The 18,957-nt window shown below is 32.5% G+C and overlaps 2 protein-coding genes across 6 annotated transcripts; one reads left to right on the forward strand and one right to left on the reverse strand.

Moving 5' to 3' along the window:
* Positions 1–495: 495 nt before the first annotated feature.
* Positions 496–7,359, forward strand: LOC107411474 (uncharacterized). Of its 5 annotated transcripts, none has more exons than XM_025070700.3 (4): positions 496–811; positions 928–999; positions 2,666–2,832; positions 6,697–7,359. In XM_025070700.3, the coding sequence occupies exon 4, from the start codon at positions 6,715–6,717 to the stop codon at positions 7,096–7,098; it is 384 nt and encodes a 127-aa protein (XP_024926468.3). In that variant the 5' UTR covers positions 496–811; positions 928–999; positions 2,666–2,832; positions 6,697–6,714; the 3' UTR covers positions 7,099–7,359. The 5 variants fall into 5 exon arrangements, with proteins under 5 accessions (XP_024926468.3, XP_024926469.3, XP_024926467.3 ...); XM_025070699.3 differs by having other exon boundaries at positions 497–811; positions 6,407–7,359; XM_025070701.3 differs by lacking the exon at positions 2,666–2,832 and having other exon boundaries at positions 6,703–7,359.
* Positions 7,360–12,994: 5,635 nt separating this feature from the next.
* LOC107411457 (heavy metal-associated isoprenylated plant protein 3) lies at positions 12,995–15,474 on the reverse strand. The gene is made up of 5 exons (XM_048469176.2): positions 15,314–15,474; positions 15,026–15,164; positions 14,214–14,434; positions 13,835–13,922; positions 12,995–13,724 (listed from the first exon to the last, which is right to left on the reverse strand). Exons 1-5 carry the CDS (start codon positions 15,320–15,322, stop codon positions 13,255–13,257), a joined length of 927 nt encoding a protein of 308 aa, XP_048325133.1. The 5' UTR covers positions 15,323–15,474; the 3' UTR covers positions 12,995–13,254.
* Positions 15,475–18,957: the final 3,483 nt, after the last annotated feature.

The following is an 18,957-nucleotide window of genomic DNA, read 5'->3' on the forward strand; positions in this document are numbered from 1 at the left end:
GGTCTGATTTTTACTTTTCCTTTTACCATCGTTCCTTTTCATAAAACGACATATCGTTTGGGCTTCCTTGGATTTTTGTAGAATTGAGCCGACTCGGTGTTTGATTATAAAGCCATTGATGATTTATTCTCCACCCAAACCCCCACCCCGGCCCACTCATTTTTCACTTCTTCTTGCTTCCTTCCCTACTCACTTGCATTCTCTCATATTTATTTATTTATTTTTTTTTTCAAAATTTTACTCTTTGGATTTTTCAATTGGGTTTTTTGAGATTTTAATGTAAAAGTTCGTTCATTTTGTTTGGATTTTGAAGAGAAAACATAGGGAATTAGAAAAAGAAAAAGAAAAGGGACGTGGGCCTATAGAAAAAGGACAAATTGACTGGGCTTCTGTATAATTGGGCCAGATCCGAGTTTATTTTAAGCCCAATAATAATTCCGGACCATAAGCCACACCCACTCTTTTTGCTTCTTTAATGCTTCCTCTTCCTACCCTCCTCACTGGCTCTCTCTCTTATTTTCTAGCGGTAACTGCAGCTTTTTTATTTTATTTTTTTATTTTATTTTATTTTTTTTATGCTTGGTTTTGAAATTTTGTATATAAAAGTTTGTTCATTTTTTTGGACTTTGTGAGAGAAAACATAAAAAAATTAAAAAAAAATTAAAAAATTAAAATAAAATAGAAGAAGAAGACGAAAAGGGAAGGTGGGTCTTTTAGTGTTGTGCGGTATCCGTAATTTCTTTTGGCTGTTGTTGTTTGGAGTAATTGTTGGGATTTGATGGCTTGAATCAATCTTCGAGGGTTTTTGTTGGTAAGTTATATTGACGTTAAAATTTTCTTCTTGTCAACTAGTTTCTTCTGATATGTTCATTTTTTCTTCTTTCTCCAACTTTTCATTTTGGTAATTTAAAGTCTATATCTTTGCAGCTGGGAGCATTAAAAATCCGGTTTTTTGGGAGCTATTCAGGAATTCAATCCCACTCTGGAACATCAAACGTGGTAAATATTACTACTTATTGGAATTTCAACTAGTATGAGTTATGAGCTTTCAATCTATCACTTCTTGGCTTTAGTTTTTATGTTCCTTTAGTTTATTATAATTCGGTATGGTGCCTGGCCCAGTAAGTAGGTTCTAGGTACCTTAATTTAATTCTGAAATTTAAGCTTAAATTCTAGTGAAATATTCAGGTTTTTCCAATACATTTTATATTTGGGTATTCATTGTTTCTCCCCCGGTTTGTAACTGTTTCTCTGTTTTGTTTTGGTATTATTTTCTTACTTTCGTTTATTCTTTTATTTTTTTAATGTGGTTTTCTATTTGTATTGAAGACTGAATGAGTTTGATGGCGCATAACTTCACAACTTTGGTCTCACTGAGACAGAAGATATCATTTCTAGTCTATCTCTTTCTGATTTTATATATATGTGGAAAGTTTAAGATCAAGCATATGTCAATCCAAAAAGCAATTTAAAAAAAAAAAAAAATAAGGCTGGTGTGTAATCTTTTTCGATCTTTTGTAATGTGTAATCTAGTATCCACTTCAAGATAATCAATTCAGCCCATTGTGGTCAAACCCTATGTATTTCTTTCTCCCTGTTTAATTATTATCATTGTAAATATTTTATTATTCTTTGAGCGAGTGATGGACCTTTACTTTTTTTTTTTTACCTTTTTTTTTCTTTTTTTTCTTTTTCTCATTCTATTCATTTTTTTTTTTTTCTTTTAACTTTTTAGCCTAAGATTTCCTAAAATGCTGAAATGTGTAGTTGGGGCATTGAAAGGACCTAAACATTCTTTCAGTCTTTCATTTGTCTGTCAATTGCTTTTCCTGTTAATAATCTATGTTCTTCAAATTCTCTGCTTATTTCTTGATTTTTATTATGAAATGTTTTTCTGTCAGCTTGTCTTTGCTGTTTGCTTCTTTTTCTCTTTTCAAATCCACCATCTCTGTCTCTTTTTTTACAAAGTAATGATACAACTGAAGATCTTTTAAACCTTAGACAAGCTTATGTTCACCATTCAATTTTATTGGTTGACTTATCCATTTGGGCGTGCATTAGGGCCTGTTACTCTCCTATTCATGTTAGTATGAAAGTAAGCTATCCAACTTTTGTATGATATTCATATATAGGATGATCATGGAGTAAGATAGGGGATGATTATGTTGCCACTTTGGAGTAAATGTGCCAGATTTGTCCCTTTAATTCTCCCTCTGGAATTGCTTGAACTCTGATATTGAGGTCAATTATGGGTACATATCTAGATTCTTCTTCCTTTTTCCTTTTCCCCTGAAGTCTAGATATAGGAATAAATCTAGAAAGGATCCTAAATAAAGTTAAACTACGTCGTTACTTTGTATAAATGTAAAGAATACATTAGAAATTTTGTATAGTAATTATTTGGATTCATATTTAAAGGTACGTAAACATAGCAATTCAAAGACAAACTAACAATTCAATTCAATTCTTGTTATCAAAATTTTAAAAAGTTAAAAATTTCGCATTCAACTAACAAAATTGTAATTATTTAAGTATAATGACAGCTGTTGTACACCAAAAGGTCAAAAAGGTGCTGTATATGGAACACTGTCATTATTATTCCGAATTTATCGTTCTCTCTTATGCATTCATCCTGCATAACGGTGCTCTCCTCCTTCATACACAGTTTCGGAGCTTTCCCCTTGACAATCTTTAATGCTTTCGTCCTCCCTTGAAGCTGCAATCCTTGCATCTGCAGCCATTGCTATAGGCATGTTATTATCCTTTATAGAGTCTTGCTGTAATATCCTGTCCTGAAGTACATTGAAAATTTCTCAAGTTGACCAATTGAAGGTATCTTCTTGATGCTCTCATCATAAGCTTCAAATTGGTAGCTAGAATGTGAATTATAATTGAATATTTAGGAAAATGCCATTGATGGAGCTATGTTGTGTTTATGTTGAAATTGGACAGAAATCGGACAAGCTTTGTCATTACAGCTAAGTTCCTAATGATTGTTAGCGGCCAAAGAAATGATTAAATTAAATTGATCCTCAAGATGTTGAAAAATCCCAAATTTTGAGTTTAGGCCAATCGGGTTCACTTTGTATTATATTCAGTTGGGTGGACAACATTGGTAATTCTTGAGTCATGGCATGAAACTGGATTTTCAGAATCTTAGTTATGTGGTCATTTGATGTTATGGAAGCACAAGTAATATTTTAGTAATATTTTAGACATCCAACACGAAATAGCATGTGTGTTGTTTTATTCATGTATACATATGCGTGTGTATAAGTGTGGGTGCATCCTATGATATGTGCTAGTGATATATATATATTTCTATATGCACATATATTTTGTGGGTATATGAGTACGTGTATACTTTTATCTAATTGATAAAAGAATGTGCATGCGTATACGAAGAAGTATGGGTAAATAATATATATATATATATATATATATATATTATATTTGTATGTATCACACTGTACGGCGACAGCGATCCGATGTGGTCCATGAAGAGCTAGCCTCGTAACTATGTTGCTTACGAGTCTAGGGGATTGGACGGCCAATCTAGGCAACCACCTTGGACTGTATTGGTAACAGGGTGCCGGCGACAGCTAGAATCATGGATTGCGCAGTATGGTGGAGGGTATCATTTGTACCCCTGATACGAGTGTTTATTTCATAATATATTTTGAATTTTAAAATACTATTTGACCTCGTACTAATCTATCTATTCATAACCTGATTTTCTAACATTATATTTGCTTTTATTGTTATTATTATTATTAATATTATTATCGATATTAATATTACAATTATTTTCATTATTATTGATATTATCATCATCATTATGATTATTATTATTATTTTTATATTTCCATTATTTATTTTTATTTTTATTTTTATTTTTATTATTAGTATTATTTCTATTATTATTATTACCATATAGTATATCCGGACAAGTATCACAGCCTACGGGTAAGAAAGATAGCCATTGGGCAAGTATAATAGTCTTTTGAATAAGTGGAAGCTTTTGGGTAGGTGAGATGGTTTTTGGGACAGTTGTGATTATGTGATAGCCATTGGACAAGTGATTACCTTTGGATAAATATGACAGATGATATTAATATTATTTTTATCATGAAATGACTGCTATTATTGTTATTGTTGTTGATGTGATGATTGTTTTACTTTTCTTTTTATATTACGCATTGGTATATTTTGTAAAACGATATTTAAAATGTACGGCAATAAGTGGGTGGTGTGGGCGGACGTGAATGATTAAAGGTATATTTGGTTATATATTTAGTTGATTATTTCTATTGCATATATATGTGTGTTTTATACAAATTGTTATCGAAGTGCGGCCATTGTGGAAATTATTGTAGTAAGGTGAGAGGGATAAGGTGGTACCATATAGGAGTGTATTTTTGTGCTGGTAAATTTTGTGGTAAGTCTTTCCATAAGGGCAGGTGCTGCCAGATTTTCCATTGGAAGATTCGGTGGTGTTCCCTGGGATCAAGGCTTATCCAGGGATCCTGTGAGGAGTCTTGGATGAGTCCCGACACTTGCAACTAAAAAATATGTTGTATCTTCTTCTGTTTTAAAGGATTGGATCCACATTCCACCCATATTTGTGTCATGCAGATATGGATACTTCCTATATTTTGAAGGGCCCAAATCACATGTTGGCATTGCATCTCTCTTTATTAATGTAGGGTGGTGTACTGGCATTTCTTCATTACAAACTGAACATTAGATAAACTTTAGGTGAGGGAAAGAAAATATCTGTATGTATGGTCCTGTTTTCTTATGTATGAAGCATATTGAAATAAGAATATATTGAAATAAGAATTAACATTTGTTATTTGCAGATTAACTATTTTATGACTTTTATTTAACCTGTTATGATCTTTACACCCTAATTTAAACCCTATAAACTAGTATTCTTTCTTCTTCGTCCTTATAGCCTATGCTGAACGCTAGCTCTCATGAATTAACTACTTGTTTAATGGGAATAGGCACTCGCATAAATCAGTATGAGTTTCATATGGAAAAAACGTTGCATTTTTTTTTTTAATGGTATTGTTACCATACACATACTATTATAGTTGTGTCAACCCCGTTCTGCTTTAAAAAGTGATGAATAATTGTTGTACATGAGTGAATTAAGTAATGCTGTGGTTGTAGGCATATAACAATTAAAAGATAATGTCATGTTGTGAATCTCCACAGCATTTGTTCCAAAAAGTTATGGTTGTGTAAAGGAAATTTGTGTTGAAAAAAGCCAAGGTAATTATAATTATTCATTTAAAATTGCTGTGAGGCACATTTAGGACGAGCATCACCCATCAAGTAAATCTTCATACTTTATTTAACTACATGTGGATTGAGTATTCAAGTGAGGTCTCTTCTTTTAGCATACTGAAGATTGAGAAGCCAGTAAGGCCTACTCTCCTCCAACATCCTCTTTTAATTTTTAGGAGTGCCTTCTCACCTACTCTTAAGTTGGACACTTATGGTTCCTTTGAAGCTAGTTTTGTGAATAGGTGTGGAAGCTTTATATGGAGAGTTTGAAGACACCATCAATCACATCCGTTTTGCATATTTGCTCTAAGAGGCAGCAGATTATAAGATTCCACACTTCTATAGCTCCAAATCTGTAAATGCTGAATCAAGTAGATGATTAGAAAGTTTGAAATTATTATTTTGGGGGAGAAAATGATTCTGAACTATGTACTGCAGTTCTTGGTTTTGTTTACTTCCTGTTATTTAAGACTGCAGTTCTTGGTTTTGTTTACTTCCTGTTATTTAAGGACATGCTATATTTTCTAAAAGGTATATCAAACCTTCTTAATTGTTGGAAATTTGTTAATATTTTAAAAAATGACCTATGATGGAGCCAGTTATGACTATTTTTTCGTTTCCTTGTTTATTACTTGGATCCTCCTAGCGCATTTCAGTGCAAGATAGCAAAAACATGATGATTTTTTAAAGAATAAATTTAATTAAATTTAAATTTCTGGCTGGTTTAAATTTTACTTTTGTTCTGTGGTTATCGTTTTCTGTTTGTTATGTAAAGTTAGTTTGAAGGTGATATTCTCCCTTCTAGTAGTAATTTGTTCCCAATTCATTATGTCTTAGTTTTTATTATGTATATATATATATATATATGCACAGTATGTTGGTAGCAAACTAGAGTTGAGGGGGAAAAATTAGAACCATTTGTAACTGCATTGCTACTTTATTCTTGCTATTGATATGGTAATATGTTCTCTGCCCCTGCAAATAAAGTATAGGGATAGAACTAGATGAGACAAAGGAAAAGCATCTTGAAATCTTGTAGCTTATTATGTTTAGTTAGTAAAATAGCTTAGATTTATGTATATTGTTTTGCTGATTATGTATAAATTTACAGGACTAAGAAAGAGGATAACATAATAATACAGAAGCAGTGCTTGTGTAAAATGCTGGGGTGATAATGTTATATGTTTGATGGATTTGGCTTTGTATGCTTGATGAAAAGTTAGAGCAAGCTGCTACCAGAATCGAATTTATTCCTCATAACAGTCTATCTGGCAGCAGCTTATTGGGTTCCAAAAGCTTAATTCTGGATGATATTTTGGATTAGCTCAAGCTCAAGAAATAATTGTTCACAATTTCCCTTGAGTAGTTTTAAAACTAACAGGCTTTTGCTGATAAATCAAGCCTCAGGGCTCTGGAACAATGACAGTTTTGAAGCGGTATGTGCTGCGGTTGTTCATATCATTGAAGTACATTACAGCGAACGTGGTGGATAGAAATAATGGGCGGAATGTTGCAACATCATCAACTGTTGAACATTCGATTAAGGGCTCGCTCGAGTGTGGTCGGTCGTGCAATGCTAAGGCTGCATCTGTTGTTGGAGAGGTGTTAGCGATGCGGCTTAAGGTGGAAGGTCTTGAGCAGGGACAGGGAAGAGGTATTCATGTTGATGTAAACAAGGAAGTTGAGAAGAAAGGCTTCAAGAATCGCACCAAGATTTGGGCTATTGTCAATTCCCTCAAGAATAATGGAGTTAAGCTCATTCTTGATGATAATGATGAAAACTCGTCCAGACCAAGTTACTAATTATCTTTCCAGCTTTTTTTCTTTCTTCTGTGTATATCTGGGAGATGAAATGTACTCGTTTAATTAGAGGGAAAATTTTGCAGGTAAAAAACAGAAGCAGCCATGAAAATATACGAGGATTTTTTAATATTCTATAGAAGCATAATTTCCAGAAGAATGAGAGTGCTTTAATGTCTAATTTAATAGCATGCTTTTCTAACAGTCTATTGTAATTTAATTAATTGTATTACCATTCTTATGGTTAAAGGAAATTTTGAAATCCATTAATTTTCCTTCAATTACTCGCCATTTTATTAATGCACGAATGTTACAAAACCAAACTAGGTTATTAATTTATTATATGACCACATAGGATGCTATTGAAGTTGACAAATGTAACCAACACTTTTGTCACCAAGCTCTTTTAAGAGTGAGAGTTGTTTTTTTGTGTATAAAATGGTAGTGCTATGATAGAAAAGGTCAAAAATAAAAAAAGAAGAAGATGTTGAATGAACTTTGAAAAAATGGGTCTAAAAGACTACTTTGGTTTTGGCCTTGTTTTTAAAAAACATATAAAAACCAATAAGAAACCCTACAACAAACAAGTTGCGTAATTTGTGTAACATCCATCCAAATCAATTATTTATCAACCTCATTAATTCAATATTTTATGCCATTGAATTGTCAATAAATCTTCTGAAGATTATAAAAATTGACCAAATACAGCACTTATAGTCACTTCTATCCACTTCAAATTACCTAAGCAAAACACACATGCTTTGTAGCAACCATTTTACTTAGATTCACCTTTTAGATTTTAATATATCTGCTTTCGTAATGCTCATCTAACTTTTTTTAAAAACTTTTTAACCGCATAAAACTTTAAACTTTTTGAAAATAACAATTTTAGACAGTATTATTTTACCACTACACCATAAGCATCCGGAATTTGAGTAGAAAAATATTACTTCGAGACACACTTTTTTTTTTCCTTTCTTTTTTTTTCTCAGCCTTATCAATTTTTTCACGAACTTTTTTTTTTTCCCCCCTTTTTTTCTGTCTTTTAAAGTATATAAAGTATTTTATATTGTTTTCTTAAGTTTAAAAAGTACTGTGATTACTAGACTATTTAAAATAAAACTGCTTTAAAATTATCACCAACCATATTTACCCTTAGCTGTAACGTCGTACTTCCAAAGCAAGAGTTGATAGTCTGTAGGGAGCAATAATCACATGGTTGTTCTTTTTTTTTTTTTTTTTCAATATTTACTAAATAAATGATTTTTTAGAAATAAAAATCATAAAAATTATTTTTAGATTTTTTGCTAAATATTATTAAAAAACCAAAAAACAAAATTCTAAAATCGCTTTCAAACTAGCCCTTAACTTCACGCAACTTGTTTCTTTTTTATGGTAAATGGTAACTGATTGTGGAATAATATGCATTTTCATCCCTGATATCTCAGGTTTGTACAAGTAGTTGTCTTCTTGAATTGACCCTTCTTTCTCATTTTGAAACTTTTATACTCAAAAAGTCAAGCCCCTAATTATTCTCACAATAGAATAACAGAAAGTTTTATCAGTTTGCCACGGGAAAAAAAAAAGTTTACAAAGTTTACAATTATTAAATTTTAAAACTAAGTATATAGTTATATCCTTCCACTAAAAAAATAACAAGTTTAGTGATAATTGTCAATCCAAGCAACTCAAAACAATAATTGTTTTCACACTTCAAAACTTTACCGCCCTAAGGCCATGCAAAAGCTTCCAAAATCCACTTAAGGCTTTGCCTTAATCAGTATTCACTGTGTTCCATTCATTCATCAATTTTCTTTTCTTCTCTCTTTTTCTTTAAAGGTGAGAAGTGTGTTATGGGATCAAAGATTCTTCCTATCCAAACATGCATGAATGATTTAAGTCATATTCATTCTCTTTGTGTGTAGCCATTCTCCTAGAAGTTAACCAATTAAACTCTAAATTATAACTAAACACTCTCCTTAATTATGTACTTCCTCAATGGTTTTTTCACACACCAATGACTTTGTACCTTGCCCTCAAGCCATCATCATGACTCATCACCAATTTTGTACATGGAAAATTGTGAGATTGGAAAAATGTAAGTCTAACCAATTTATATGTTAAGTTTAATTCTTTACTAACCCTTGATCTTGGTAATTTATGTTTTTGGTTTTATTTTTTTATTTTTTTATTTTTTTATTTTGAGAAAAAAGACGTTGAATAATTTATAAACAGTAATTTGAAATGAGTTTCAATATAGTATTTCTCCTTTTTTTTTCTTTAATTTTATAACCAGAATTTTTTTATTTTGTAGTAAATTAAGAAACCTAAATATCACTTAAAACACAACCATTATTCACAAACGAAAGTAAAATCTTTAAGAAAAAAATTGAAAACCCAAAACCAAAAAACATGTAAGGTTAACAAAAACAAACATAAATTAATTTATTTTCCATTTAAATAATTGACGAGTTGGTAACAATTAGAAATATGTGCAAAAATAATATTTTAGGTCAAATATATAACGAAGATGAACATGTATATAGTTTAGATATCCAGTCCAGACCCAGAAAAGAAGATAAACATGGTTTAGCAAGTCAAAGGGATATTATTTAGGATGAAGGTAATAAACACTTTTTTATAAGAAAAAAAAAAATATATATATATATATATATTTTTTTTTTATGACAAAAAATTCCACCCCCCACTCTCTTTTTTCTTCATTGCTTTATTAACTTTTTTGAAATCTCACATGGGGTACTTAAGGTCATGTAATCATCACCTCCAAAGGAAGAAGATTCAAAGAAACCCTTAAATCACATGGACTTTGGAATCTCAAATTCTATACACTCTTGGAATTTTTGGATATACATAAAAAAAAAAAAATGTAAAAACCCATTTCTTTAATAAAAAAATGTAAAATATTTTTCCAATTGGAAGTGAAAATTAAAATTTCAATTTATTCAATTTGAGGTTGACCATTTGAAAATTTTGGTAGACGTTGAGTGCTAGAATATTCTCGAATTTTATCTGTTACTTAAGATTTTTTTCCTTGCCTAACCGACATGTCCCTTTCCCATTCATCCATAAAAAAAATTATAGAATTTAGTTACATCCAAAAAATAATTTTTATTTAGAAAAAAGAAAAAGGAAGAAATTAAAAGAATCAAAAAGTGTTTTTTTTTTCTTTTTCTTTTTTCTTTTTTTTTAACAAAAAATCAAAAAGTGTTTTTGTATTGATATTTATTGCCTTTTTACCCCAACCTTCGTAGGAAGGTTCATGTTTCTTTCCCAAAGGCAGACAAAAGTTGGGAAATTTTTGCCATATACATCACATCATGAATGTAGCATCATGATGGGTATGGCATATCACATAAATGATACATGCATGCATATCATGATTTCATACGTTGGCTACACGTACTCTGTAATTAATAAATCCAAAGGCCGTATGTTTCCCATTTTTTAATTATTTTCTTTCTATTTTTACTAATTTTTATGTTCAATAAATTATTAATAAACGCTACCATCCTCCACATTACGTTATTGATATTAGGTTTTATTTTAATATATCCATATAGTATGAGCTAGCATTAATTAACCAAATATTTTTTTTTATTATAAAATGGAAAATTCTAATAAATTCTATATAACTTGTATATGTGATTCTTTAATATAACTTATTCGTTTTGATTATTCTACGATTCTCATGAGGCAAACAAGTCTCATTTTATTTACTTTTTTTTTTTTTATCAATTTGCTATATATATATATGTAATGAAACAAAAAAAAAAAAAAAAGTATATATATATATATATATATTATATGAAAACAGCTAGTAGAGGTTTATTCTCATGACTAATGAGATGACGCAAAGCATAATAAATGATTGAATTCTGATTAATTAAATAAAACTGTTTAACAGCTCTTTAAATTTTTTATTTAAAACAAAAAAGGAAAACAGATTTATTGAGAGACATCTTGTCAATCATATGCTTCCCAATAGCAGGAATGGTGTTTCGATTAGGATGAGGTTTTTATAAGTTTTCAATAATTATTTTCTAGCACTTTTTCTTTTCTTTTCTTTTCTTTTCTTTTTGTAAACTCTACTAAATCCAAAAAAAAAAAAAAAAAGGGAAATTGAACTCCCTAATCTTACGGTCTCAGACTCAAAGCCGAAAAAGGACTCCACCAAAAGACCCCACACCACTTTACACTGCGAAACCTGTCCAAAACCAGCCACAGCCACATCCTCTGCAAAACTGCAGGCATATTTACTGATCAAATTATTATTATTATTATTATTATAAAAATAAAAAATAAAAAGCAAAGAAAAGGTGGAGCTTAGCAAATAGCAAGAATGTGTTTGTTTTGTTATGTACGAAACCATATGTAATTACAATATGAGGTGTTGGCTAGTGTCCACTGAGACTGATATACATGTTGGGTTCCAGGAAAATGCTGTTTAGGGGACACCACCAGGACGACAAGGATTGGCCTGTTTCTGTTTTCCCACAGTAAAACTCGCTAAGTCCAAACGTTCATTCCTTGCTCACTCTCTCTCTCCTCTCTTCTTCGTCTTCATCATCAATGATCAATCCCTGGTTGGTTCAGATAATTGGGTAGGTCCCACTTGCAGATCATCATTATCGTCCTTATCATCCTTATATATGTATATATATTATAGATGCTCCTCTCATCATCTTAGTTTTTGAATGTTTTTCTTGTTACCCAAACTTTTTAACGTTTTCAGCTTCCCGACTTAAAGCTCTTTTTCTTTTTATTTATTTTTTAATTTGGGATGTGGAATTTTGTGGGGTTAAAATTTGCGAAATCAATTGCAATTGCACACGAGAGGGATAGAAAAACAAGGGGGAGTCATTTGGATTGGATGGTAGACACATTTTTGGGGCTTTTGATTTTGTTGTTGACGTGTTGTTTTTGATTTTTGAGGGGTATAGGATAGGTGGAGTTTGTTACATTTAGGTATTACACGTGGGTAAATGGGCTTTAATTCTCACAATGTTACAGTATTTTTCTTTTCCACCTATAATTCTTACTTTGAAGGGGGGGAAAAAAAAAGTCATTAACTTTATTAACTGGTCTCTTATGCATGGATGGAAAAATAATAATTAGATTTTAGTGGAAGTGGTTTTCTTTTTTCTTTTTTTTTAACTAGGAAAATTGAGTTTTAATTTTCCCATTCAAGATTACTAACAAAATAAAGGGCAAAATCCGTTCAATACGGTCAGTCTCATTATTTTGGTCTTTATTAATTTAAAAATTATTTGTCCTTAAAATAAATACTTAAAAATTTAAATTATATACATTATTCAAGTTATTCAATTAACAGATAATGTTGTGTCTGGATCAGAAAAATACAAAAGGACATAAACAAAATGGGACCCCAAAAAAAAAAAAAACAAAAAAAAAAAACCTTTAATTTTTAACTTTCATCTTAGAATGTGTGCACGATGCCAAAAAAGTAATACAAGCAAGCAAAATATCAAATACAAATTAACCTGACCGTAATCTTTCAACTTGGGTCATTTAATTATTAAAACATTTATACCTATTCAGAATTAAATTTAATAAAATGGAATCTTCCAGATCTGCAAGCATTTATGTTGAATATATATTTGATTGATTGCTCAAAAGTTTTTGATTTTGAACGTAGAGAGTTTGGTGGAAAACTTGACTGCGACTTTAGTGACGTGTCATTATCTAAGTGGCCATACATTACAGGGACAAAACCCTACAATTGGGACACTAATGGACCCCATTATAGGGATCATTTACTACCCATCTGTAGTGTCACTGCCAATTCCCTCCACCATCAATGTCTCACCATATATGGTTACCACTTTATATACATTATTATATTTATTATCAATCAAAATTCATAAAAATACAAATTACTATTAAAATAATAATAATAATAATAACAATAACAGTAACCAACTAGACATTGGAACTTAATCAAACAGAAAAAAACAAATAAAGAGAAAACAAATAGCTTTGGTTGAGACATCAAATAGATGATCACGCACCCCCATCCAAAATTTTTCCATATCTACCCCTCTCTATGGCTCTTATTTACAATTTCTTTTTCAGTCTTTTTTTCTTTCTGAAAAACGATGCCTATTCTCTCTCTCTCTCTCACATAATGGAGCAAGCGTTTGGGTTCTCATCGCTGAAAAGCTGGGGTGCATGGTGGTGCTGCTGCGGTGCATGGAGGTACTCGCCAGCATATACGGGTGGATACTCGTATCCATAAACAGGCTGCACAACATTCGGATACCCGAACCCGTATCCATAAGCGAATCCCGGATGACCCATAGTTTCCATTCTGTTTATCTCTTCCATCTTTGCACCGCCGCCACCACCACCCTCTTGCTGTTCCTTCCCACCATCTCCACCGCCGCCGCCCTTCTTCTTCCCACCGCCGCCGCCTTTGTTTCCACCGTCTTTCTCTCCGGCGTTGTCACCATCTTTTTCTTTCTTGGGCGGGACAATCTCAACGGTTTTTTTGAGCTTCTCACTCAAAATGTGAGCCAGAGCTTTCATGTCCATCGTCCCTTTAACAGTCACAAGGTCCTTTTGCCTGTCCATGGACATGTCATGGTACCCTGAAAAGTACAAATTAACGCATTTTTCACAAATTAGCAATTGTCAAAATAGGAAATTTCCTTAACAGTTCATATTAAAAACGACACCGTTATGTAAAAACTTTACTTACCTTTAGTCCTTTTTATAACTCTCTGTACCTTCTCCATGCAACCATTACAGTGCAGGTTCAGCTTCAGAACCGCCGTCGTAATCGGAGGCTGTAATTATAAAATAAATTTTAGAAAATATTAAAATTTAATCAACCTTTTTAAAACAAAAAATTATTTACTAATTAAAACAAATTATTTAAATCTTAAGCTTATTAGAGCTTCCGAGACTAACATTACGCCGTAAAAAACGAAGATTAAAAAATATATAGATATATGTATTCATTTAATTATTCATTAAAATAAATTAATCAAATGAGAAAGAAGACAGGCGCACGTTAGCGGGGACCAGTGAGAGAGAGAGAGAGAGAGAGAGAGAGAGAGAGAGAGAGAGAATAGAACCTCTTTCTCTTTGGGCTTTTTGTCGTCGGTGTTATTGTTGTTATTTTTTCCTTCGGCTTTCTTTTTGTCGTCGTTGTTTTCCTTCTTTGGAGGCTGGGGAGAGACGAGGTCGACCTTCCTCTGTAACTTTCCGGCGAGTTCATCACGGAGCTTTGACGGGTCGACTTTCCCGATGACCGTCACTTTGTTCGAATCGCTTTCTGCTTTCGCTTGCTCCACCCCTTCGCCAACAAAACATCGCCGGAGAATCAACAAGGATTTTTCATTAGAGAAAAAAATTGAACAGAAACCCTAATGCATAAAATGCCAAAGTAGAGTTTGGAAAACCGAAAAAGGAAAACCGAGAAGAAAAGCAGAGTTCTATAAATCGACTTTCTATTTTTTAGAAGTAAAAATCTAAGAAATTTAGGCGAATTGCGTGATTTAGAATAAAAACGACGGCGAATGACGAAATTGAAAAATAGGGGAAAAAAGGAAAAAGAGAATATTCATGGAAATTCGAAGGAAACAAAAATTAAAAATTAAAAAAATTAAGAAAAAAATTAAAATCAGGAGAAACAGGGGGAGGCAGACATATAATAAAGGAAATTTTATAAAAATAAAAGTGACAAAAAAAAAAAAAGTACCTATATTTTCTCATGCTGAAATAATCGATTTCATAACTTGTACGGTCAAATTAAAAAAAAAAAAAAAAAAAGGCACTGAATGAAATGTTATCCAGAAAGCACAAAGCAGAATCAGAAATTTGAAAATCGCAAAGCATATATATAAATATGTATATATATATATTGAGAGAGAGAGAGATAATATACCTTCAAAACCTCGGACGATTTTACGGATTTTGGTAGCACAGCCTGCACAATGTATTTCGGTCTTCAAAACGACAGTCATGGGACTGTCCTCCTTCTTTTCACCTCCATCGCCGTTCTTCTTCTCGCCTCCCTTCTTCTTCTGCGATAACAGACCACCACAGCAAGAGAAAAGCATCAAGAAAAAATAAAAAACCCACATTCATACCCAAAAGAAAAAAAAAAAAACAGAAAAAAAAAACAGAGAGGAAATGAAAATGAAATGGAAAAGCGAGTCAACTCAGAACTCACCTCGCCCATAGTGAGTTGGTTTCTAGCGGTTTTAATCTTTTTTTTTTTTTCGTTTGTTGCTCTGTGAGTCGGTAACGAAGAGACGAAACGTGGTGGAAGAAAAGCGAGTATTTAAAGGCCAAGACTGGGGAGTGTTTTTGGGTTAGTTGTTGTGATGCGAGTGAGGGGCAGTGGGTTAGGCGATGATGTATATAATGTATGCATATGAATGATGATGATGATGATGATGATGATGATGGTGTTTGTGGTGTCGGTACACCATATTACGGAATGTGTATGCACACGTGTCACATCCTGGGGCCTAGGGCTTCATTGTTTCGGTTTTACGCGGTAATGGATTTGGGCTTATTTGCCGGGTGGGCACATAGAAGGTTCGTTGAAAATTGGTGGGGAAGCCATGTGTTGGACTCTACAGCCTAGTCCGTATTAGAGGCTTTTGGCTCCATCTGGATCACTAGAAAAATGTCGACCTTCCCTGGTGGGTTTTTTTTTTTTTTTTTTTTTTTTTTTTTTTTTTTTTTTAATATTATATATATATATATATATATATATATATATATATAAATCCAATGGAGTCTGAGTTTCCCAATCATTGGTTTAAACCGAAAAGGTGCTCATTTGAGAGCTTTTGCTTTATGTGACCTAAGGTGTTTTATGGAAATATAACATCGAATAGTTGGTTTTTGGGACTTTAAAATTATAGAAATCGAAGCTATATGAAAAATAACTTAAAAGGTTATTTGACCATGCATGAAGAACTAATTTCTTTTTTTTTTTTTTCAAGAACATGGAAATATTCTTATAAAAGATAATAATAATATTATTATGCTTTTTGAAAATCAATAAATAATTCTTCAAGTGCATGGACAAACATGGACTTCAATCAGTTATTCTTTTTTTTCCTCCATTAGAGGGGTAACAAATTTTCCATAGCCAAACAAATACATAACTTCTTGTATATATATACTATGAATTTAAATTAAAGATTTCATAGAACTCAGCTGAATAAGAATCAACGGGGATTCACCTTTTTTTTTTTTTCTTTTTTTTCCCCCTTTAATGTCATAGTTGAAATATGTGGTCATAGTCCTATATATTATCATCTGATACAATAGCCTTATTTCTGGGAGAAAACTTCCTAAAGTGGACAGAAATCCACTTTAGGCCTTTAGTGGACATAACCCAAAAATCCCATTAGGCCCGATATTATGATCAGAAATCCACTAGGCCTTTAGTGGACATAGGAAGTCACAGGGAACTAAAAAAGTGCAGGTTGTTGAGAAACTTTAAAAAATTGGCTTATTGGGTTCATGGAGTTCTTAAATTGGCCCATTATTAGGTCACCAAAATAAAAAGAGGCACCTCTGTCTATTGAGAGATTTTCTCTCATAGTTTGCATGAGTTTTAGTCTTCTCATTGCCTGAAGAAGTGTGTTTTTGTACGATGGAAGAAATTCAGAGCATGTTTCATCAACATTTACGGCTTATGCCTGATGAAAGTGATTCATTAGTTATTGCTAGACGTTCTCTGGGTGCAGGAGAAGAGGATTTGCAATTACACATTTTAGTGTAAGTCCTAACTATTCGTAATTTTAACAAGAAAGCTTTCACGGATATGAAAAATAGCTTATGGAAAACCTCATATCCTGTTATGTTTATTGAGCTGTGTGAGAATGGTTTTATATGTTAGTTTTCAAGTAAGAAGAAAAAGATGTGAGTTTTGCAGGTTGAGCCATGGCACTTTGATAAATCATTAGTTCTTTTGGTGGAGGTTAAAAGTCAAGTTGTGCCACAAAAACTTACTTTATCTAAAGCTTGTTTCTAGGTTCAAGTTCATAATATTCCTCTGGCGTAAATGACAAAGGAAATAGGCACTTTAATTAGGCAGAAGCTTGGTGATCTCTTTGGTCATTTTAATGAATTAATTGAACATTCAGAGAACAAAGGAGGACGAGATAGATCGAAAAATAGATGGATCATTTTAAAAAGAATAATGTTATTTGTCACCAGTGGTCACTGTTATCATCCTACGTGGCAGTGGGTCCATATATATATATGGATAAAAAAAATTTACATGGTAGTGGATCCCATGTATATATAAAATCTATTTTAACATTGGACCCACTGCCATGTAGGATGGTGACAGTCACCACTGGTGATATATAACAATACTCTTTTAGAAATGTGATTGGTTTTTGCTATTCGAGGAGTGTGCCACATATTGGATATCAATTTACCCGGTCAAATGGATGTGTGGGTGCAATTAATGTCCAAGAGCAATTAGATAGGTATTTTTCAAACATTGAAGGTTCTATCATTTTCCTTGAATATGCTTGTGAAGCCTCTAACTAATTTAGTCTCTGATCATCAGGCAATGTTCTTACTTTGCACGTATAAATGTATCAAGTTGGCATGTGTGTTATGGATATGGCTTACATTTTGAAAGGCTTGGCTTAAGGAAGACGGTTGTGATGAGGTGGTTGAGTCAACTTACAATTCTAGATCGGGTTAAACATCTTCATATAGTGTTTCAAAATCATTGGAAATGTGTGCTGATAAACTTTAAAAAGCTGGAATAAATTATCCTTGCATGCATTACCATCTGATTTATGCAGTCTCCATGTGTTTTTTGGATCACTTACAACATCAGCTTCCTACGAGTTATAATATTCTTTTACGTCATGAAATGGAGACGCTGATGGGAGGCGGGCTTTCATTTCATTTATATTTTTTTTCTAATACTCCCCCTCAAATGTAGGTCCATCTCTTTTGGGCTTCTCTGGATCTTTACATTTTTGTTTTTTTGTTTTTTTTTGGATGGAGTTGTTGAGTTTTGAACCCAAAACCTCTTGGATCTCAGGTTCTGATACCAAGTTGAATTACCATTTATTTCAAAAGCTTAAGCTGACGGGAGATGGACTTTCATTTCATTTATATTTTTCTCTAACAGTAAGGGAGATCGAAATACTCGGTACATCCACAATTATGCAAGAGGAAGATGCCAGCACAATACCATTTAGGGAATAACAAGTACTGATGGTCAATGGGTTAGTGGAAATAGTTATACTAGTGAGGTGCTTGTTGAATATTACCAGGATCTATTCTCTATAAAATTACCAATGATCTACCTTAGGATGTGGGTTTATTATGCCTATATCAAGCTATGCCTAAAATTTTTATCACGAAATGCCGTTGGATGGGAGGATTTTTTTTTAGTGCACGGTCATGTAACTCAGACCATCAATCAATTGTCCCTTTATTGTGGGGGAGTTAGGTAATGCTTCCGACAAAGGCTCAAGGTCATGATAGGATGCCTGCTTTGTTTTTCCAAAGATATCTGTCATGGATAGGTGCCCGTGTTGATAGCTGCATATCTAGACTTTTTAAATAGCGTAAGTGATTTAGGAAGAATCAACCATACATTGATTGTTCTATCCCTACGGTTAATGATCCTAAGTTGGTTGTGCAGTATTGCCCAATTAGAATGTGTACAGTGCTTTACAATATTATGTTTAAGACTCTGATTAAAGGATATTTTACCTAGCATATTTTTTTGGCAGAACAAAGTGCATTTATACTCAAGAGGCACATAATGGATAATATCATGGTTACTTTTGAAACTATGCACACCGTTGAAGGCGTGAC

Source organism: Ziziphus jujuba, chromosome 10 (genome assembly GCF_031755915.1).
Source record: "Ziziphus jujuba cultivar Dongzao chromosome 10, ASM3175591v1".
Classification (NCBI taxonomy): domain Eukaryota; kingdom Viridiplantae; phylum Streptophyta; class Magnoliopsida; order Rosales; family Rhamnaceae; genus Ziziphus; species Ziziphus jujuba.

Coding starts and splice junctions, on each gene's coding strand:
- LOC107411474 (XM_025070700.3), top strand. CDS start 6,715: ATGACAGTTTTGAAGCGGTATGTGCTGCGGTTGTTCATATCATTGAAG.
- LOC107411457 (XM_048469176.2), bottom strand. Junction 13,923..14,213: donor AAAAGCCCAAAGAGAAAGAG/GTTCTATTCTCT, acceptor TTATAATTACAG/CCTCCGATTACGACGGCGGT. Junction 13,725..13,834: donor AGTTATAAAAAGGACTAAAG/GTAAGTAAAGTT, acceptor TGTACTTTTCAG/GGTACCATGACATGTCCATG.